Genomic DNA, 22,215 nt, shown 5'->3' with positions numbered 1-22,215 from the left:
AATTAACAAAGTAGCAATGCGCATAACTTTTAACATAATCAAGTAATGTCTGGCAGATATGCTTCCAAGGGGTCAGTAGCTTAGATAATGCTCGAGTAGAATATATAAATAAACGAAGGAATAAAAATAATTTCATGTAGCGATCATTCCGGTTTTCCTTACGTAAGCCTAATAGAGGGGAGGATAAAAAGCGCTCTGCGTAAGAAGCGCCGGCGAGTCAGTACTCTACTACCGATCGGGCGTCATCATCGAAGCTTGAAGCAAATCGGTATTCCGATATTGGATTCTTGCATTCATTATCGAAAAGACTGGTCGTCCTTCGAAAATCTCGCCTATTAAGAGAGCGAGAAGGGAGGAGAAGCACGAAAGTCAAGAAATTGACGAAGCAGATAAGAATAAACTCGTTAATAGAGCAATTAAGGATCAAGGACGACGACTGAGACGAGCAGAAATGATGGAACGTTCTTTATTCGCAAAATCGTTCCTCCTCGCGATATTCCTTGTGAATATTTACGAGTATCGCGCTGCTTTCACTCCTCCAGCGGCTAAAGTGGAGCCGCTTCATCCCACAGGACTCCGCATATCAATTCCCGGTAAAATCTAAACAATATGTTCAATTGCAATTACATTTCCATTAGAGAGAGAAAGGATACTTGATTAAAATAATTGAATTAAACTATATCTCTCAGCTATACGGATAGTTTATTTTGTACATTTGTTTTAATATTGAATTAATTTGAATTAATCGAAAAGAACATTTATCGCGAAAATTAAGACTATTCTGAGAGAGCATCGCGTTTGTTAAATAAATAATTTTGCAATGAGTGAAAAAATATAATTTATGAATTGACGATCGAGATAATAAATGAAATAATTATTATTTTGCGCGATTCATTATTTTTATCTTGTAACATTCGAACTCGTCAAAAGAACAATCATGATAAAAGCTCTTTAAACATAAAACAACTAAAAATAATTTTTTCAAAACTTGTTTTCGCGTTATAAAATATGTAAAACTAAATACTTTACTTTTGTTTTTTAAGTATATAGCTATCTATTATAAAATTATTATTTATATCACAATATGTATATATGTATATTTTACAACTGCTCGTAAATAACTGAAAAAATAACTTATTAAAAAAAATAGTATTATTTTTATTTAAAATTATAAATATTTGTCAAGAATTTTCTGACTGATAAAATTTTGCATACTAGTGTATAATTCATAGCATATAAATTAACATTCAAATTGTTTATCACTTGTTATTTTGATTCCTTTATACATACTGCTGACATCATAATACTACTAAGTAAACAAAAGATAAAGTCGCATTCTAATCTGAATTTTTTTCTTTGTATACAGACGAACAGGGAATTACATTAGTGGCCTTTCACATAAAATTCAACGAAGACTTCGATGGCTTAGAAGCGGGACATATAGCGAAAGATATTCTCAAAGTTCGTAATCAACGTTGGACTTATCAAGACCGGCATACTCAGTTAAATAGAGACGACATTATTTATTATTGGGTCCATGTTGTATATCAGGGCCTTGGTTACAATCTGATCGATCAATCGTATCGGGTTGTCGGTAAATATTTATCGCCTCATTATTTATCGTTAGTCAAAGTTGAATTAATCCTCTTTTTTCAAGTTTTGTTTTTCGAAGCAGAAAATTAGTTAATAAATATGATTAACTGATATATTTATACGGTATTAAATTTTATATTGTGATTTATATTCATATGATTTATATTCATTTATATTCATGTAAAACTTTATTAAATGTAATATGTCATTATTTGCTACTCTTTTAATGATTAGTGTTTTTAAAACAGTGTTTATTGCGACTTTCAGATTTTTACAATAGCGATGGCACTAAGTATATCGGCGACAAAGGTCAAGGCGAGCAAAGTTGTACGACGACGTCAACTACGTGGATCTTCGAGAACGGCGTACGACGGCAAGCCTGTTCGCGTCAATTGATCTTCGAGGATAATTTCGATAATCTTAACAGCACAAATTGGAATTCGATTCAACGTTTTGCCAGTGCGCCGGTACGGATCATCACTATATTTATAATCAATTATTTATAAAACCGGAGAGTAACCGGTTCTATATAATACTTGTTTCACTGTCTTATAAATACTATTGTGATTAACTTGTTCAATTACAATTACTATTTTTTCTTTACCAGGATTATGAATTTGTTGTTTATATGACCAATGATGTAACAGACGTAATCGACGGCCGGCTGCGTATCAAGCCGATCCTTCTCGACTCTAAATTCGGCAAGGATTACTCATTACGTGGAAGATTGATATTGGAAGGGTAAAGTTTTTCACAATCTTAGAATTAAAATTAAAATCAAAATTAGATAATATAACTCGAAAGAAGATTTAATTTTTGTTAATTAATGTTTCTTTTTTTCGCAAAATTCACAATTCTAATATATTAAATCTCGGCAGATATTATAAATTTTGAGTTGAGCTTTTCATATCATAAGATTTATTTTTAAATTAAAAAAAGAAATTTTGTTAAATTTAAAAAGTAATGAATCTTTTTTTAATTATGCAATATAGATTTCTATATTATAGAAATATATATTCTATATTCTATAATATAATTTATGTGTTTCAATTGCGATTCATACTATAATGTCTTTGAGAGATTTCACATGAAAACTAAATTTAATTACATTTTTCAGTTGCACAGGGCAAGTTGGTACGGATGCATGTCAACGTCAAGCTGCCGGTTCGTATATCTTGCCGCCGCTGATCTCGGGACGACTTAATACGAAGGGAAAATTCGAGTTTCTCTTCGGACGGATCGAAATAAGGGCCAAGCTGCCGCGTGGCGATTGGGTATATCCTCGTAAGTTTATCGCTAGACTTTTTCAACGGTTTAACATTCCGTTTGCGTCACCGCACAAAATTCGTTTCGCAGTGATAACTCTGGAGAGCACCGAGAATACGTGGGAGTTTGGACTGCACCGCGAGATTAGGATCGCGTCCTCGGTGGGCAACGATGAGCTGAGAACATCCGATGGCGAAAACATCAACAACCGTTTATTGAGCGCGGGTGGATTGACCGCTTCCTTAAACGAGAGTAACGCGCAGAGTATTAATCTCTCTAAAATGCCCAAGAGACAATCGAGCCAATCTTGGTCGGACGACTTCCACATCTTTGAGATCGAATGGCAAAGCGGTCTCGTTGTGGTAAAGGTCGACAGAGTACAGTACGGCGAACAGACCATGGATGGCTCATTTGGCAAACCGGTAAGTCGGAGTTAAAGATTTTTATAATTTTTTATTGATAGATTTCTTTCATAATTTTATTGAATCACGCAAACGTCGTAATGCCGTTTATCTTGCAGTCATACTTGACTTTGGCAGTCGCTGTTGGAGGTATTCACGAATTCGCGGATCTCGTCACGAGTACTGGCTATGTCAAGCCATGGCGAAACGTCGAGGCAAAGGTGTGATATTATATAAAATTTAAAAACATTTGAGAGATGGGGCAAAGTATTATTTAACTTATCAGATACTTTGACAAATAACTTTAACACAATCAACGTTAAATTATTTTTTATAGGCAATGTACAACTTCTATCGCGCAAAAGACAGCTGGTATCCGACGTGGAACCCACAAACGGGTCTTCAAGTGGATTACGTAAAAATTTGGGCACTATAAATACGTAAAATATCTGCAAAACAATTTATCCGCATAATACATTTTTACGCATAGGTACATTCTAATAACTCTAGATTATATATTTTATAATACATTTTTTTTCTCATAAAATAACATTTCGCACCAACAACGATATCTTAACTCATTTATACAAAATAAATAGTAACAAAATGATAAACTTGTCGTTTTTGCGTGTGTGTACTTGAGGATTAATTCTACTTTTAACAACTCGGGAAATTGTCTTACTGATTTAACACAGTTTGCACAGGTCTGTCGCTTACGAGTGCACTCACGTGCATTGGCGATCAGAAGAAATTTCTACTACCCTTGAAGGGAAGTGTAGGTGGCGTCAGGAAGGTACTGGGCACAGGTTGCAACCTATGCAATCTAACATCATGGGGACCAAGACCGTTTCCCAACTGCTCGATGAGCCACTCTCCACGATATCCGAAGCGCCGTTGATACGTTTCCGCGGCGCGCGGGCCATCTTCGGGTCTGAATTCGATGCGCATCGGACGGTGGCCGGTTCTCGCAAAGTGCGTAAAACGCAGAAGACTCGCGACGCCGCTCCTAGTCCATTCCCGGAGCTGGAATTGACTCGGCCAGAGTCTCAGGAAAACGGACAGTCGATTCCCGAGCAACGTTTGCGGCCACCTGAGAAACGACGACGACAAGTCAAATGTTCTGGCGTTTCGCGTCGACGCTCGATCGCTGCACCATGCGCCTGTCTGCCCGTGATAAAAAATCGTATCCAATTAATAGGAGAAATTGAATCAATTGAAACAATAATTTATTAATTACTTTAATAATAAGTTATGAAATTAATATACACTTTGAAGCACACATACACCGTCGTTTAACAAATATAAGAAAAATATAACTGCGGAATAAAATTAGAACTCTCCTCGAGTGAACAACCTCGAGTGAACGAGTGAACCGAATCAAAACTCGTATTAATCTCTATAGATCACTTACCGCGCAAAAGGCGATCGTTAAGAGCACTTTATCAATGTGCATGCTTTTACACGAGTTACACTTACTACGGGAACACCGGAAAATAACGAACGACGATTCCATCCGGCTTTTATGTCCTCCTTACGTTCCGTTCTTCGTGGAAAATTCGTGATCCGAATCGAGTATGATCGCAGAGTAATCGATTCACGAATAACTTATTGTCATTCATGGGACGCCCGATTTTTCAAACTCTCGTGCGTCGAACACGTTGGGCGCGCGATCAAAGGTTTTTTACTTTCACTCCCGTACAATAGACCTTGAAAGCATTTTCATATAAGCAGGTCGAATTTCTTCAAAGGTATCACTGCGCATCGGGCGATACCGTTTCTAAGCGGGAGCGAACATGGGTCGAAACCGAATATTGGTAAGTTTTTTTTAATGAAGAAAAAACGCAAAAAATAATTTTAAAAATTAAAAATGAAGAAAAGTTATTTATCGCGCAGCGTTTAAAATTAATGCAGAAACTGATAAAATTGTAAATTATAGTAGCGATAATAATATTAATTTTTATAATTTAAGTAGAGTAGATTTTTTTGCTTTTATGACATCTTAATCTCAACAATCGTTAATTTTGTTTTATTCTTCAATGGTCTCCATTTTGTATTTTATTCTATTTTAGATTGTCGCGCTGATGGCATTATTACTTCACAGTGAAATGTTTATGTCAACCGCAGACCCTTTAATCTACCAGATCGTGCGCGATTTAATTCAATATAACGTCGCAGGTCCACCTGTTTTCCATGAGGCAAGTGTATAAAAAGATGCTTTTGACATAGTTTTTTAGTTTTGTGGTTTCTATCGCGGTGTCATTGCGTAGACAACACACTGGAACTTTGACCCAGAGGCTGGCAAACAAAGGAGGATCCAGTACGAGAAGGATAATGGACGTTTTGGAGAATATGCAATAGCCAAATTGGGAACTATGGACGTATGGGAAAATGATCGCCAGAGAAGCTGAAAGATGAATCTAGCGAGTAAATGTGATATTTTTAACAGCATAATTTTTTCAACTCAACACTATATATATTTATAATTTAATTTTTATCAAGTATACTTAAAACTAAAGTCAATTTCAATTTATTATTAATAATGGATATATCCATGTGTGATATGTTTCAATTGTGTCATCAATAACAACAATTGTGCGCAAAATAATTTTCTCCTGTTATTTTAGCACTTTCGGATTTCGAAAGACAGACTAATCCTGTCGAATAAAATTTTGATCGCATGTTTGTAATTAAATAGAATAACAGATTTTTTAAAATTATATCACTGATTACAACGACTGGAACTAATTTAAAGTAATTTTAGAAATGTGTATCTCCTAGTATTATTATTCTTCTATTTTTTTTAGTATTTAAAAACGTAGAAATTTAGTCTCTCGCAAAAAAAAGTATCACGTTTTGCAAATATACTTTCACACATGTATATTTCAGGCAAACGGCGTTCCAGGTGAAGTAATCATTGCATGTAGTACAAAGTTTCCAAGAAACTTTCACCGTGTCACGATGTCGAGGAAAGAATTAGGATGGTAGGGGAATAAAGAAATTCATCAGACTGTGTTTCGGTGGGAGCCTAAAACGTCGGATGCAGTCGACGTGATCGATATCATCTTGTAGTATCGAGTTGTTAAATTGTGTTGTTCCAATAAAAAAAAGAAAAACTTTTACTTCGTATTTACAAGATTATTTTCCTACGACTAATCGAGAGGAAGGGAGAAAGCACTTGCGATCATTTGCCATGGCGGGTTTTATCTCTGTAAGTAATAGAAATGAAAAGTTTTAAATCCTAAGAATCGTATTCGCTTAGTTTTTTCGCATCACTCGAGTGAACACTTTTAGTTAATATATGCTGTTGCAACTTTTCGATTACTATGATAATATATACGCTTTCACGAATATCGCATTGTATTTTTATTAACTTCTCTCTTTCCTTTGCGTATATTTTATGAAAAATAAAACAAAATTTTTTTTTATTTTCGAATTTTGATGCATTTATAGTGGCTGACTATGACCGCGTTCGCTATCATATTTTTCGTTCTAATCCATGGAGAAACAAGTACAGCTACGATCGCAGAACCTAAAGCACCGAATTTTCAATATTTCGAGCGGTAGGTGATATAAAGCAAACATCTCGAGATATTTAATGTAGAATATGTTAATAAAACTAATCGATGCTTATACTCTTATTTATATATTTATATATAAGTAGAAAAAAATATTTCGATTATGCATTGTAGCGTAATAATCTCCTAGAAAAAAAATTTGTCGCTAAAACGCTAAATCGAATGGTACCGTTATAATTATGTTATTTTTTCTAGGCCAAGGTATCGCTATCCTTATTACGACGAAAACGGCAAGGGAAAGTTGCTATATGGCTATGGTGGACCAGAGCTGTATCAATATAAGACATATAGTCCTCTCGAAGGAATTCATTAATATAATTTCTCTCTTTTGAAGAGATTGATTGGTGTATAATTCTTCTCTCTTGTAGAAATTCAATAATTAAATTCATTAAAATTATTTTTTATTAAATCAAAAGATTAAATCAAATTAACAATAATCAAAAAACAACTTCATTATCTAATCAAAAGATTAAAACTTGAAATAAAATATACTTGTATATATGTGAAATATATTAGACATTTAGAAAAATTATTAATATCAATGTGTTCCCCTCACAGAAAGTCGATTCGAATATATCTACATAATATATATAATACACGCGAGTATTCTTCTGAGAGAAATTCAAACTACTTAATCTAAACAATATCTCGGAGAAAACTAACAATTGATATGTTTTAGAAAAGTTAATGGATTTCAAAGGGGATGTAATATATTGACTTTGTGCGTGTGAATAAACGGGTCAAGATTACATCAAGATCATTAAAAATTTTGAAATTGGGATTCCCATATTTCATTATTGTAGCTTATGTCAAATCGTTTTCAAAATGACGATGTGTGATTAAATTCTTTTTCGTTAAGAACTTTCTGAATTTTTTGAATGGAAGCTTTCCAATAATTGAAATGTTTTAAAGCTTCTTTATTACTAACTAACTCCATGTATAGACAGAGATTATAACAACAGCATGTGATTGCCAATCCCAAAATCTATTAAACGATTAATTCTGATAGTAATCTTGAATTGGAACTTATCGATGTATTTGTTGTAAATTGTAGAATTGAATTATAGTAAATACCAAACACATCGATCACTAGCGCAATATTGTATTACAAGTTGTAATGACATATTTTCCCAAAACAACGCGATGTTTCGTAAAACCTTTCATTAGAATTTTGGATCATAACTTTGTTTAAGGGATGTGTAAAGCAAAAATAAAAACATTTTCCGTTAAAACGGACTCAAGCTATCAATTAAATCTATTAGGAACTCGATCGAATTAGCTATTGTGAGATTTAATAAAGTACTCCCAATTAAACGTCTCACGTAAATACGATCTTGTTGCACGTGACACCGCCGCGTTTCGCAGTTTGTGGAATTAATAAGGAACATTGTAAGAGCGTTTATTTTCGCTAATTACAATTGTATTCTTAAATGCAATCGATTTGTATGACTGTGATTTTAATTACAATAAGTTTGTTTCGTTTTCTTATACTCGGTATAATGCTGCATGATTCGCTTCTCCTCTAACGTGAATTGACCGACAATGAATGAATAAATGCCGGAATCGACATTTCCTCCCAAAATGGATCTTAAAAATTATGCACATTATTTAGAAAAAGTGTGTGTGTGTGTGTGTGTGTGTGTGTGTGTGTGTGTGTGAGTGAGAGAGAGAGAGAGAGAGAGAGAGAGAGGGGGGGAGAGATAGATAGATACAATGATTCGGTGCAAACATTGCTTTGGACTGCAGTCTACGACTATATTATTATAGATAAGTATTGTTAAAAGTCGCTTCGATCTATCAAACGTGCGTGGAATGTGCAGTAGCTTCGCTATCATCTATAAAACGGTGATTTATAGTCTCACTTGTCGAGACGATAATGAAATATAACGGCTACAGTCAATGTAATCTACTTCATCGTTATCGAAATGTTTTTCTTTTTTATGTGTGTATGATATACTGAACAAAAATAGAGTCGAATTTGTAAACGGTGGAAAAGAACCCGCAGTCACTGCGCAATCAATACATAGAATCTTTGTCGAAAGAATATTATTCTTTTTCATATGCGCGTATTAATTGCATGCGTGACGAAGTTACGAATGTGCAAGCATAATCGAGTAGATGTGAGTTTAAATGTGAGAGGTAAAATGTGTCAATTATAAACGCGAACGCGATTGCATATATGTATATCGAGATATTGCCGAGCGATATATAATTGATGCGCTTATTCTTTATGAATATGTTTGTCCGCCTTGCTCTCGCCGGCAGACTGTAACTGTCATACAAAGTCCATTTCGAACTTGTTGTAATACTGGCCGTTACCGCGACGTCCCTGCAGCTGTCTCTCGATGAACTTCTTTATTTCGCTGATCACGAAGACACTCGATGTCAACGCTGCCAGGAACAAAAGATCTGTAAAATAAACGCGTATTGTACAGAAAAATGTATTAATCGTTCTTATTGTTCTTTATCATTGGAACGCGTAAAATACCTTTCGCCGTGAGTGCCTCAGTCTGGAATATTCTTTGCAACGGAGGAAAGTAGATCACGAACATTTGTCCGATGACAGACAACGTTACCGCTATCAAGAACATTTTGTTACTCCACAATCCAATTGTAAATATAGATTTTGTCTGAAATAAACGGCTGCGTTTAGAGACTATAGCGATCCTTTATCTTGGTATCGAAATTAGAAATGCGCAGAATCTCACCTGTGATCTACAGCTAAGAGCGTTAAACATGTCGAAGAATACAAAGCAAGTGAATGTCATGGTAGTGTCTCTCGCGGTATTTCCATTGACCATCTGAAATAAAACATATCCATATATACAAGGGAGAAAATTGAAGATTCGTTTCTTTAAAGATTAATCTCTGTATCTTGAAAATACCTCTCTGTTGTATACCCATAGAGTGCCAAGAATAATGATACTAGCCGACAATAAAACGTTAATTATGAGGTGACGCGTGATCATTGGCTCCTTTGTATTACGTGGTTTTTGCTTGAGAACATCCTTATCGACCGGCTCTACTCCAAGGCTACATACATGAAAAAAACAAGAAATTAATTATACACGTACATACAAGAAAGAAGGAATATTTGACGAAACGAAGATATTTAGCAATATCTGACCTTTGAGCGGGCGGGCCATCCATAATGATGTTGATCCACAGTATTTGCATAGCATTCAAGGGATTCGGTATACTCATCAATGTTGCGAGAGCGATCAGAGAGAGCGCGGCTATGCTGGTACTTAATTGAAACCTTACGAAATTACGAATATTGTGAAAAATACCCTTCCCCTCCTCGATCGCCGCGCTAGAACCAAGAACGACGAAAAAACCATGTGTAAAGATATCGTCTTATTAATTCATCGTATGTGCTAAAATTGTTACACAAAAGTATTTAATATAAAATATTTACATAATGGTTCCAAAATCATCATCGACTAAAATCATGTCGGCTGCTTCCTTGCACACATCTGTGCCATTTTTGCCCATGGCGATGCCTATATCGGCCTTCTTCAACGCGACTCCGTCGTTTACTCCGTCACCAGTCATACCCACTATATTGCCATTCCTTTGTAAGGCTTTTACGATACAAAGTTTATGCTTGGGTGTCACGCGATAAAATACGCTAACGTTGTTGATACACTGTTCCAGTTGATGCTCGGACATCATATCGATTTCATCTCCCGACAATAGCCGACTGTGAAGCGTATCCAATCCAATTATACTAGCTGCAAAATAATTGAACCATCTATAAGAAAATTCTGTGATTGACGAAAAAAATTTGTGTCCACATTGTGTAAGAAATGCATTAATAAATCTCTCTCTTTATATGATGTGTATTACATTATTTATTTATGTACCTATTGCAGCTGCAGTTTCTTTGGCATCACCAGTCACCATTATCACTTTAACGCCACTATTTATCAAGATGCTAATAGATTCGCGCACGTGCGGTCTCGGTGGATCACAAATACCAACTAGACCGACATAAATCAGATCTTGTAACGAGGAGCCACGCGCCAACCCAATCACTGTAAGCGTGCAAATTTGTATGCGTATAAATTATAGAGAAATCTATAAAAAAATTTTTTTTTTCGATATCTATTGTTTTATAAAAAGATGATACTACCTCTCAATCCTTGTTGACCGATATCATACGCTTCTGTCAAAAATTCCTGATCTTTCTTCTGGCTAAGGGGATACACTTGACCATTTTCGTAATACTTTGTACATTGTGGCAAAATTTTCTCCAAAGCACCTTTCACAAAGTATATTTCTTGCCTATTCTGAAATCGTATAGAAATGTAGAGCTAGTACTTGATATTTTCCAAGGATAGAAACCCAGTTATTCTAGTTACGATCTAACCAGAAAGATTGTAGTCTTTCGAGTTAAACTTACTTCGCCGTATCTCGGCGTGCATTTCAGAGCCATCATCTTTTGCTCAGAAGAAAACGGATACTCCTGCAGTCGGAGATACTTGTCGGCGACGCCATACATTCCAAATTTCATCGCCACGGCTATAAGCGCGCCTTCCGTCGGTTGTCCGAGCAGAGTGTCATTTTGTATGATTGCGTTATTGCATACGCAACCCGCTTCCAGCATGTTACTGATAGCGGCACGAGCGAGATCTATATTGTCGCATTTCCGTATGCGTACTTCACCCACGTCGTTGTATCCTGCTCCGGTAACATCCGCGATATAACCTTCGGACGTCACGAGAATCGTAGCGGTCATCTCGTTCTTTGTGATAGTACCGGTTTTATCAGAGCATATTACGTTTACGCAACCTAAAAATAAAATTAATCTCTCTCTCTCTCTCTCTCTCTTTCTCTATACGTTTGAAATTTTATACAAGTCGGTAAGAACAAAAGGTTTAATTATTTAAGATTATAATAAAATAATTTTTCAAGTATTTTTTATAGTGTTTTCAACCGTCTTACCGAGAGTCTCGACAGTTGGCAATTTTTTCACGATAGCTTTTCTCTTGACCATTCTCATCACTCCCAACGCCAGTGTCACAGTCACGACGATTGGCAAGCCCTCCGGTATGGCTGCCACTGCCAAGCTTACACCAATGGTAAACATCTCAAGGATAGCCTTACCTTGGATCCAGCCCAGTAGCATAATGATACCGATAATGCAGAACGAATAGAAGGACAGCTGTGTACCTAAAATGTCCATGCTTCGCTGTAGTGGAGTCTTTGGCGCCTCCTCGGCCTGCATCATCGAGAAAACCTCCCCAAATTCACTCTTTTCTCCCGTATTCACTACAATTCCCTGTATCGCGCGATATCGTAACATAAGTTGATGGTAGAGCGCAGTCGTACCGTCGTAACGGACTTTAGATTTAACTTAAATAGATTTACCTTGCCATTCCCACAGCGTACCAAAGTGCCCATGAAGGCGATATTTCTCTTCGACGTCAACCCATTGGTCTTGAGAAGAGGAGCCGTCGATTTATGCGCCGGCTCGGTCTCCCCGGTAAAACTGCTTTCGTCAATCGCCAAATCTGTGGCTTCGAATATTCTAATGTCGGCAGGTACTCTGTCGCCAATATTTAAATACACTATATCGCCAGGAACTAGATTACGCGCGAGAAACGTCTCTACGCGTTCCTCCCTTAAGCTGGAAGCAAAATGTTCGAAATGAAACGATAAACGTAAAAATATACATATTAATGTAGTAAAAAGTAAAATGTTGAAAAAGTCTTTAGTAAAAGAAAAGTAAAAATTTTCCAACAAACAAGTCTCTTGTATTGTCTTTCTTATTTGGGATTTTTCTTTTCATTTAAAATATAGAACTTTATACGCGATATTTCATGAAAATAAATTTCACCTTCCAAACGACACAGTTTGCAATGACATATTGTATCTCCTTTACTTTAACAGGAATTAAAGAGGAATGCTCCATATATAAAGGGTTAGTATATCCTCCAATGATCATATTTCTAAAGAATACTGTGAATTTAAATACATGCCGTCTCAAAGTGACTATATATTTATTATCGTTGTGTTAATAAAGCATAAATTACAGAGAATGATAAAGCATTAATTAAAAAGCTGTGAATCTATTTACCAGTGACATATTGGTGGTACTAGTTTATTCAATTCTTCTAAAGATTTCTCCGATCGGTATTCTTGTACAAATGCAACTGTCACCACTATTATGATAGCCTACAAAAAAATTACAATATCACAAACATAAGCAGTAATTAAATATTTGCCAAAGTTTTTGAAAACAACACAGATTAACGAAATATTTAAAAATACTTACCACAGTAATACTGACAGCATCGTCGAATTGTTTCATACATATGCTGACAAATGCCGAGGCGAGTAGGAGAAGAATCAATGGATTCTTGAACTGAAGAAGAAAGTATATATAAGTTTAACCGAAAGAAATTCACTTGAATTATATTCTTCTCGAATTATGATCATCTTCATATGCAAACGGAGAAATAAACCATACCTGTTCGATATATTTCTTCCACGGTGGATCTTCCTCCTTTACGGTAAACTCATTAAAACCTATCAACTGTCTTCTATGATCAGCCTCTTGCCATCTGAGTCCTGTCCGCACATCAACGTGCAATCTAGCTGCCACCTCCTCCGCCCCGAGACTAGCTGATTCAGTAGTGGTCAACCACATCTCGGGGTCTTTACCCTTATAAAACATATTGGAATGTGTATTAAATATACGTCGAAAGAGAATTAAATAAAAGAAACTTAATGCTTAGGACGCAGATGTTAAGTAAGAGACAACTTGTCGAACAATACAGAACAGTAGACCAACGTACAATTCTTTTGTTTAAATTATAATATATTATACTTTAGATAGATATGTAACGAGCGATGCGTTTATGTTATATTTTTATCTTTTCTGATAACGAAATTTTTTAAATTAGCGCGTTATCTCATTGTTACAGTTGCATGAGAAATATGCCATACGTGCACACGCTACGCTGTCGAAACCGCGACGAGAAGAGAAAAAAGAAAAGAAAACAACGGAAGACAAGAATGAAAAATAGAAAAGTCACGACACTTAAAAATATACGTTCCCATTGAAATGTAAATATCGAGTAACGAGGTTATTACGACGAAATCGCTTACAAGCACTAACCTCACAGCGTCGACTCGGTCTTTTCACGCATTTTTTTCAATAAATACATCGGAATTATTACGATTATATCGTTCGCGCGTCAATTACGGAAGACATCGGCAAAAAAGTGGCATGTCAGATGAGAGAGAAAGGGCAACAACAGGGCGAAATTGCGAGCGAGCACGCGTAAAAGGATTACATCGCGCGATGTGACATGTGCGTATATGTTTGTGTATGTGTATGTGTGCTGGGAATTCGGCGGCGCCGAATCGATGAACTATCGGAATCATATGTGTCAGCGCGATTTTATAAATATAATAAAATCGATCGGTCTTTCTATCGGTTTTTTTTTCTCGCTCGCTATTAATTAATTTAATTCCATTTTCATTTCCTATAAAATTAATCGTATACGGAAAGACAAGTGCTTATGGATATACAGCATATTTCGGAAATAGGTGGCCAAATTTGAAGAACATTATTTTTTTCTATTTACCTTAAAAATGAAAAAAATCATATGAATGTGGAAACGCTTTCTTTCCACATTATAAATACTTTTTATTTACAAAACAACATGCTTGCATCTATGTCTCTCATGGATTGTCTTTCTATTTATTTTTTATTACAAGTAAATAATACTCTCCGGATTTAAAACCCCTGGCATGTTTATTTTTACATCTAAAAACTCTCGTTTATGATACTCTTGTTGCTACAAAGGTATTTCGAAATCGTCGAAATTGTCGCTTATTATGTGACAAAAGATGAAATGCTCCGGAAATTTTTTAATGTCTGACAATTCGTGAGACGTCGATGCGAGACATGCAAAATAATACGGAAGGAAATCATTTTTAGCAATTTTTTTAATGAATTGTTCTTACCGAAGTTCTTACTGTTGCAAATAAAAAGCGTTTATAATTTGGAAATAAAATATTTTTCCGGAACCACGTTCATATGACTTTTTTCAGCTTTATGAATATATGCTCTTAAAATTTGGCCATCTACTTCTGAAACAATCTCATCTGTATATACGTGTGTGTTTGTATATACAAGTGATTCCCAAATTTGAAAATGCGTGAAATTCTACAGAGAGAATTTTCTCTTAGAATTTACCCTGAAAATTATGGTAATCGTGGACAATATGGAAAAAATTTTATGAGAATTTCTCTGATTAATATTTATTAAAATAAAAATAATAATATCTATTACAATAAAATATAAAACATGTTTGATTAATTTTACTATACAGTTTAGTAAAATTAATCAAACATGTTTTATATTTTATTGTGATAAATATTAATCAGAGAAATTTTCATAAAATTCTTTTCATATCATATATTGTCTCACGATTATTACCATATATGATTTTCAGGGTAAATTCTAAGAGAAAATTCTCTCCAGTGTATGAAAAATAATAAAAAATATATCGTAAAACGAACGGACTTGAGGGAATTCACAGGCTGAAAATGACTGATAAAACGAATACGATGCTATTTATGGTTCACTTTGTTTTATCGCAAATATCAAGTCATGTTCGTGACTTATTACGGTATATTACAAGTATATATATAGTTGCAATTTAAAACACGATATGAATGTTCGTTTCGACTTTGGAGCGAAGACAAAGAGAGAAAAAGATGCTAATTAAGACGGGCTTATTAGTATATATACTGTCATTTTAGCAGATTTTCAAAGTATCCGAGACTGATAGATGCGCATTTTATTTGCCGACACAATAAATGATTATATCATTTCGCGTCTTATTATATGCGGATGCTGTTGGAACTGTTACAGTTAGCACAAACTATTAGTAATGCTCTCATTTTCACGTCCTTGTGCATATGAGTAACACGTACGAGTTTCACTTATATGTATCTGCATATTATGTATGTCATAAAAAACCGATGATCGATCGCTTTGTGTGAAAATGTGTGATTGCTGGTGATTCCTTCTTTCTTTATAAATTTATACATTTTATATTTTATCATCATTATATTTAAAAATTTTCTCATTAAAATTTTCTTACGATTCGGATATACGAGCTGGTTTGATATTAAATCGGTCGATCGATATATTGAAACATTTCAACACGTGCTACTTCAGCAAACTTGACCCTTTCCCCTTCCTCAACGACGATATATCTATCACGTTACTTATTGAATATTCGTATGTTATAAATATGAAGAATAATATATCAGTTGTTATTCAAATTCGATATAATTATTCAGAATTTGATTGATTCGCAAATTCTCTGACTTGATTTTGTTGAACTAATTCATGTATGTATACATATATAGTGATGAAATAAAATATATTAGAATAATGAATCAAAATCGTCTCTTTCGTATATTCTGTATAATTTTTTCCTTCGAGAGAATTAGAGTTAAATATATATAATTTTTTGATGAGTTATTTTTATATCGCTAGTACATTAATCAACAGGGTAGTTGTAAATTAATTGACCAAACTAGCCAATAAATTTTGTTTATTTAATACAAATTACGACGTTTCGACCATATGGTTGTGGTCCTTTTCAAGTATGAAGTTCTTGTTGAAAAACACTTTACATATTTTAGTTACGAAATAATTAACATCTTGTCAAATTTTTTAAAAAAAGAGAGAAACATTGTATCAATATGAGACTTTGTCAATAACTAATGTTATTGAATAAACAAAATTTATTGGCTAGTTTGGTCGATTAATTTACAACTACCCTGTTAAATATATATAGTTAAAGTTAAATATACATAGTTACATACACAGAGAGAAAAAAATATACGTACATTTAAACAGATGACGTATCTAGATATTTTTTGCTTTTGAAAATGTAAACATATTTTTTTTCGCGATTATCATAATTGTTTCTTCATATATACATATAAAAAATATGTGAAACTTTATTCTCAATAATTTTTTCTTTGTGCGTAACTATGTATATTTAAATCTTTCTCTCTCTCCAAAAAAATATATATATAAGTATATACAGGGTGTTAAAAAATTAGACCGACAAATTTTGAAGGGAAATAGAAGACTTTAAAATAAATATTTTTTGTTAATACTATTTTTCTCTACGATGATTTTAGTTTTATACTATATGGTATGAAATAGGAGTTTATGACTTTAACAATAAACAAACATATAAGGAAAAATTAAATTGTATTTTAATCTTCACCAAAACACGGAACAAATATATAAAAGTAATTCACTCTTTTTATACTGTAAATGCTAAATAATTCCTCCATTAACTTTAAAACAAAGATGATAAACTGAAAAGTCACAAACTTATATCTCATATCATGTAGTATTAAGACTCCTGGTACCTTGTCGACCATGTCGGAATCGTGACGTCAGAGGCGAGAAAACACACGCTAAAATTTCTTAGATGCCATTTCGAAATAAAAAAATATTTCGATGAAACAGCACTTCAGATGGCTTTAGCACACTCTTAAAAAACCCCGAAAACTATCCTTTTCCCTTTATAATCAATCAACAGCTGTAAAATGTAATATTATGAAGCCCAGTCCGTCTGGTCTTTGCACATGCGCAGTCATTCCGCATGTCAAAGTCTGATATCTCGATCATTTTACAGCTGTTAATTGATTATAAAGGGAGAAGGATAGTTTTCGGGGTTTTTTAGAAGTGTATTAAAGAGATCTTAAGTGTTATTTTATGCAAATATGTTTTTATTTAGAAATGGCATCTAAGAAATCTCAACGTGTTATTTCTCGCCTCTGACGTCACGATTCCAATATGGCCGCGGTGAGCACCCAGGAGCCTTAAAACTAAACGTTGTAGAGAAAATTAGTATTAACAAAAAATGTTTATTTTGAAGTCTTCTTTCTCCTTTCAAAGTTTGTCGGTCAAATTTTTTTAACACCTTGTATAAAGAGAGATATTTTATATATAAATTTTAAAGTTGTACATTTAAAATTTAAAAAATTTTCTATTATACATGTATTATCCCTCATCTCTGTCTAGGGTCGCGAAAGAAAATCGCAAATTCACGTGATCCGCTGACTGGGCTCACCTCGTTCAGTGTCGCATTCTCGTTGCGCTCCTCTTTCTCGTCGTTGCGGATCTCGAGGCCGGCGTCGTCCAAGAGCTGCTCGTACTTGGCCTGGTTACCGGTGTCTCTCATCGCGGAAATGAGTGGCCTTCTTCACCGGCACCGCCTGTCGCGATATTCCGCGAGGAATCCCAGGAGGAGCGACCGGAAGGGAGAATGCACAGGCCCGACGAGATCGCGGGGATGGAAAACACCAGCAGCTGACCCGACACCGCCGAAATCGTGCGCTATCGATTCGCGTCCTCTCTCTTTCTCTTTCTCTCTCCTCTTCTCTCTCTTCTAGTCCGGTTCGCCAGGGAAAACGGTGCGGCGCATCGTCTTCCTCTCCCGTGTGTTACTGTATACGAAACTAAACACAACAGAGCAATTTCTCAGTATACACGTGATCACCATCTCTCATCGGCCACCCCCTCCGATTCTGTCAAAGCGCGATTTCCAGTCACGCGAAGGCTAAAGGAAACGGATCTCGCGTGAATTTTCAGCGGACTTGCTTTGCGAACTGATATCTGCCAACGCGACAGATTATTTTTTTTTCAGCCATCATTTGCATTTTATCTCTCTGTCGCCCCCAAAACCGTTTTTTATTTCTCACTTAATTAGGCTATCGAAAACGAGGCTCTCTTAACAGAAACTGTTTAAAAACTTAATTTCCTACTTTCTAATTTCTTATTCTTTTTCAGCTTTCTCTATTAATGGTTAATGATGATAATGAAATGAAATGAAATTAATGACTATAATAATTCCTTTCCGTTTCTTATATTTATGTAATCCGCCTATTTGCCATCGTTAATCCTCACACCTGTGATTACGATGATGTTTTCTAAGCCAAGGATTCCAATCGACCCTAATACGCCCCTGCTACTCTGACGTGCAATTTTGAAATTAAATACTGGCAACCGAGGTATTTTAGGCGACGACAAGATTAAGTCGCTCTTTTGTCAAGAGCAATTTCGCGCTCGAAGAGTCGTACAACTTTTTCCGAGAAACGGCGAAACAAAAAGAAATGAATGATAAATCAATACTCGTACATCGTACATCAAACACTGACATAAATGTCAAAGTGTTTAAATGGGTCTTAGAAATTATGTCAGTAAACGGCGATTAGCATTTCATATTTATGTATGATAATTGTCCTTTTTAAACATCCTAAAAATGAATAGAGAGTAGAGTAAAAAATGTTGACTGTGCTAAAGAACTATCTTTGATAATTCATGATAGGCAAGGACGCGCTTGAAATGTTTAAGCATACATTATCGATCAAAGCCAACTGATGCCCGTGTTTGCGAGCTGGCTGTTGAACAAACGAACAAATGTTTTATTCTCTCTTACGAACCTCAAATTATAATAAAACTATAAAATTTTTCGAAGAAACCAATTTAAAATTAATTTCATCCTCGAAGAAACGAGAATTTGCACATATTGCTTGGTGAATAATTTTTATGCATTAACTATGAATCATTCTGTTACAGCAGTTGCATCGAACGGATGTTTATGTAATGTTTATCTCGAAACGACAGATTACGAGAAAACGGGAGTTGCTTTATCAACATTTATCGTTGCACTGATAATAAAATGTAATATAGAAATCGAGCATTTTCTTCCTTTTTCTCTCTCTCTCTCTCCCTCTTTTACATTTGCGCTATTAAAGTTAATTGCGAATATATAGTTTGTTGGATAAATTATATCGACATATACGTACACACTGTTTTTTTTTTTTTAAATTGATTAGTTTAATCTCCGCATATGTTTATCTAATTTATTCTAATTCTAACAATAAAAAAAATCGAGTTTTGGATTTACATGTAAGCTGATTTTGAATTCACGTCTCTCATATTTTCAATTACTTCGCATAATTGTCTAGTATTTCAGCAAGTATATACCTATATGATGAAATTGATCAAACATCATGACACATTAGCTCTATCTTAAAGGATGCACATGATTCAAACATGTACTTTATTGATCTTCTTAATCTAAACAACACGCTTGATAACACTGTAGTAACTCGAATGGGGGTGCTCTAAAGAAAACAATGACCCCCATTGCATCGGCGCAATGAATATATATGACAGTTTGATCGGTCTATTAGAACTCCTTGCATCGTTATATTGCCATTACAGTTCGCATTGTGCGTAAAAATCTTAATTAAAGCATCGTACCTCATGGAGAAATATATTAAGTTACAAATAAAAATAATGAAATATAAAATAAAAATGCGTCAAAGTCATAAAAAACGTCGTAGTAGTTGGACGGATTATTCGATTCGAAATCCTTCGATGAGAAATGTCGAAAGAAATTATTGATCGAAATTTTTATTTCTATTTAATTTACATCTCGTCTATATATGTACGTCACTTTTATACTTGTTTCGAAAATTGTCGGAAGAGAAGATCGGTATCGAAAGAATTGATCAGCGATTTAGTAAAAAAAAAAAAAATGATACGGAAATCTCTAGATCTTTCGACGCTAACAGTTGTTAATTAACAGATGCAGTAAATTTGTCATACATCTGTTTTCTTTATTTAGAGCAACTGTAATACAAGGACGGTGGACGCTTTTAATTTAATTACGCTCGGTGATAAAATTAATGTATAAAATCTTTATTCTATCTTATTTCTATCTTTTGAAATTCATAAATAAAAATTACATATTTGGGAAAGATAAAATATATAGATCTCGCGTCAAAAGTAGTGTTCTGATTAACTTTAATCGACGATTAAACTATATCTTTGTCTCTTTTCAGATAACGTTCTTAAAAAGAGACAAAGATACAGTTTAATCGTCGATTAAAGTTAATCAGAGGTCTTAGGCCCTAAATCAATTCTTATCTCCGGGTATTCGACTGTTTATAGGAGAAACCGAACTAGAGCGAGATACCTGATTAGAGGACAACACACGCGGACAATGTGTTGTCACGCGAGCCGGTCAGCGATGAGTACACACCTGTATTCTGTATACATAATATATGTATATATACATGTGTACGATTACACTTGCTTTTCCTCTCCGAAGGTAAAAAAATCAATAACCCGGCCGCGCAACGTACATATATACACGTAACTCTATGTACATACATACCTATATATATACGTTTATATGTGTCGCTCGATGATCCCCGGATGAATCGCTCTGAAAACGTCGGCGCAACCGACTCGTGGAGCAACAGTGACAGCGATATAATTCCCGCGGTTGTGCGTGGCCCAAGTCCCCGGATTATACGCGATTCGATTTTAAAAATATATACGTAATTCACACGCGCATATTCTCTTCCTCTCTCGTTACTCCAAACGCGTCGTTCTCGTTCGCGAACGCAGATACACGCGAATTCGGCCACGGTCCACTTTCGTCTGCTCGTCCTGTTCTCGTCGTGGCGAATCAACACTAGCCGGTTCACTCGCGGACGGATGGAAGGGGTCGATCGACCCCGACCTGCCCCGACCGAACGAGAGCCCTCCCCCGCCGGGAAAAACCGAACCGAGCCGAGTCGAGCCGAGTCGAGCCGAGCGCGTGCGCTCGTTTCTCGACGGCAGCGCCAGCTGACAGACGGCGAAATGTCAAACTGCCGATAATACCTTAGCCGGCATTGTCGATGTTGATGTAAATGCACAGATATCTATACTAATATGTAACGAATTATTACACAAACATCAATGCAATCAATTAGAGATTAGAGAATAAAGATATATATACGAGATGATAATCATGCACCTGTTTCCCACGGTTTAGGTCCAAGAGGAAAAGTGAAGTATACGAGAGGAGCGATTTCGGTACGCGGATCGCCGATGCAGAGGGGCCCATATTGTAATAACGATAACACACGGTTTAATACTGTTTCAACATACGCCCGACACTTTACGAGAGACATTCGTGATAATTTTTCGCGCACGAGACGAACTTTTAGACACTTAACACCTCTGCGATATATACAGAAGCGGTTTGAGTGCGACCCAACGGTCGCCGCGGCACGAATGAACCAAGATGGCTGCCAGAGATGTATCGATATGACGCATATTGCGATTCTCGAAATATCGAATCGATCGAGAGTACGATATAATGGAAAAATTTTAGACATTTATATTAAAAAATGATCGAAACGTATAATGTATTATATATATATTACACATAAAAATATAATCAATACAATAAATTACGAAATAAAAATATATATACGAGACGATAATTATGTACCTAGCTGTTTCCCATGATTTATTTCGA

The 22,215-nt window shown here is 35.2% G+C and overlaps 5 protein-coding genes across 5 annotated transcripts; 3 read left to right on the top strand and 2 right to left on the bottom strand.

Moving 5' to 3' along the window:
• Positions 1 to 116: 116 nt before the first annotated feature.
• Positions 117 to 3,874, top strand: B-gluc1 (beta-1,3-glucan recognition protein 1). The gene is made up of 8 exons (XM_083032454.1): positions 117 to 593; positions 1,367 to 1,594; positions 1,861 to 2,060; positions 2,201 to 2,334; positions 2,711 to 2,877; positions 2,950 to 3,281; positions 3,380 to 3,481; positions 3,598 to 3,874. The coding sequence occupies exons 1-8, from the start codon at positions 452 to 454 to the stop codon at positions 3,694 to 3,696; spliced, it is 1,404 nt and encodes a 467-aa protein (XP_082888580.1). The 5' UTR covers positions 117 to 451; the 3' UTR covers positions 3,697 to 3,874.
• Positions 3,875 to 4,001: 127 nt separating this feature from the next.
• Positions 4,002 to 4,773, bottom strand: LOC145933060 (uncharacterized). The gene is made up of 2 exons (XM_083032470.1): positions 4,672 to 4,773; positions 4,002 to 4,424 (listed from the first exon to the last, which is right to left on the bottom strand). The coding sequence occupies exons 1-2, from the start codon at positions 4,771 to 4,773 to the stop codon at positions 4,002 to 4,004; spliced, it is 525 nt and encodes a 174-aa protein (XP_082888596.1).
• A 160-nt stretch (positions 4,774 to 4,933) lies between these two features.
• On the top strand, positions 4,934 to 6,379 carry LOC145933062 (uncharacterized). Its single transcript, XM_083032472.1, has 4 exons — positions 4,934 to 5,074; positions 5,330 to 5,455; positions 5,528 to 5,684; positions 6,147 to 6,379. The coding sequence occupies exons 1-3, from the start codon at positions 5,054 to 5,056 to the stop codon at positions 5,666 to 5,668; spliced, it is 288 nt and encodes a 95-aa protein (XP_082888598.1). The 5' UTR covers positions 4,934 to 5,053; the 3' UTR covers positions 5,669 to 5,684; positions 6,147 to 6,379.
• Positions 6,333 to 8,524, top strand: LOC145933063 (uncharacterized). Its single transcript, XM_083032473.1, has 3 exons — positions 6,333 to 6,468; positions 6,711 to 6,820; positions 7,031 to 8,524. The coding sequence occupies exons 1-3, from the start codon at positions 6,451 to 6,453 to the stop codon at positions 7,146 to 7,148; spliced, it is 246 nt and encodes an 81-aa protein (XP_082888599.1). The 5' UTR covers positions 6,333 to 6,450; the 3' UTR covers positions 7,149 to 8,524.
• On the bottom strand, positions 8,276 to 21,962 carry Spock (secretory pathway calcium atpase). The gene is made up of 16 exons (XM_083032447.1): positions 21,079 to 21,962; positions 17,962 to 18,349; positions 13,311 to 13,505; positions 13,116 to 13,205; positions 12,918 to 13,015; positions 12,209 to 12,467; positions 11,783 to 12,119; positions 11,241 to 11,629; positions 10,971 to 11,127; positions 10,702 to 10,872; positions 10,254 to 10,569; positions 9,963 to 10,148; positions 9,721 to 9,868; positions 9,544 to 9,636; positions 9,324 to 9,465; positions 8,276 to 9,244 (listed from the first exon to the last, which is right to left on the bottom strand). The coding sequence occupies exons 2-16, from the start codon at positions 18,070 to 18,072 to the stop codon at positions 9,111 to 9,113; spliced, it is 2,826 nt and encodes a 941-aa protein (XP_082888573.1). The 5' UTR covers positions 18,073 to 18,349; positions 21,079 to 21,962; the 3' UTR covers positions 8,276 to 9,110.
• Positions 21,963 to 22,215: the final 253 nt, after the last annotated feature.

The sequence above is a fragment of the Prenolepis imparis genome, unplaced genomic scaffold (assembly GCF_030444845.1).
Source record: "Prenolepis imparis isolate NDT839.2.m4 unplaced genomic scaffold, iyPreImpa1.0 SCAF_2, whole genome shotgun sequence".
NCBI classification, from domain to species: domain Eukaryota; kingdom Metazoa; phylum Arthropoda; class Insecta; order Hymenoptera; family Formicidae; genus Prenolepis; species Prenolepis imparis.
Note: the sequence above shows the minus strand (reverse complement) of the source record. Positions and strands in the feature narration are given on the sequence as shown.

Coding starts and splice junctions, on each gene's coding strand:
- B-gluc1 (XM_083032454.1), top strand. CDS start 452: ATGATGGAACGTTCTTTATTCGCAAAATCGTTCCTCCTCGCGATATTC. Junction 2,335..2,710: donor GGAAGATTGATATTGGAAGG/GTAAAGTTTTTC, acceptor TACATTTTTCAG/TTGCACAGGGCAAGTTGGTA. Junction 3,482..3,597: donor GGCGAAACGTCGAGGCAAAG/GTGTGATATTAT, acceptor TATTTTTTATAG/GCAATGTACAACTTCTATCG.
- LOC145933060 (XM_083032470.1), bottom strand. CDS start 4,773: ATGGAATCGTCGTTCGTTATTTTCCGGTGTTCCCGTAGTAAGTGTAAC. Junction 4,425..4,671: donor TAACGATCGCCTTTTGCGCG/GTAAGTGATCTA, acceptor TATCACGGGCAG/ACAGGCGCATGGTGCAGCGA.
- LOC145933062 (XM_083032472.1), top strand. CDS start 5,054: ATGGGTCGAAACCGAATATTG. Junction 5,075..5,329: donor TGGGTCGAAACCGAATATTG/GTAAGTTTTTTT, acceptor ATTCTATTTTAG/ATTGTCGCGCTGATGGCATT. Junction 5,456..5,527: donor GTCCACCTGTTTTCCATGAG/GCAAGTGTATAA, acceptor GTCATTGCGTAG/ACAACACACTGGAACTTTGA.
- LOC145933063 (XM_083032473.1), top strand. Junction 6,821..7,030: donor AATTTTCAATATTTCGAGCG/GTAGGTGATATA, acceptor TATTTTTTCTAG/GCCAAGGTATCGCTATCCTT.
- Spock (XM_083032447.1), bottom strand. CDS start 18,072: ATGAGAGACACCGGTAACCAGGCCAAGTACGAGCAGCTCTTGGACGAC. Junction 11,128..11,240: donor GCACGCCGAGATACGGCGAA/GTAAGTTTAACT, acceptor ATACGATTTCAG/AATAGGCAAGAAATATACTT. Junction 10,873..10,970: donor CGGTCAACAAGGATTGAGAG/GTAGTATCATCT, acceptor GCACGCTTACAG/TGATTGGGTTGGCGCGTGGC.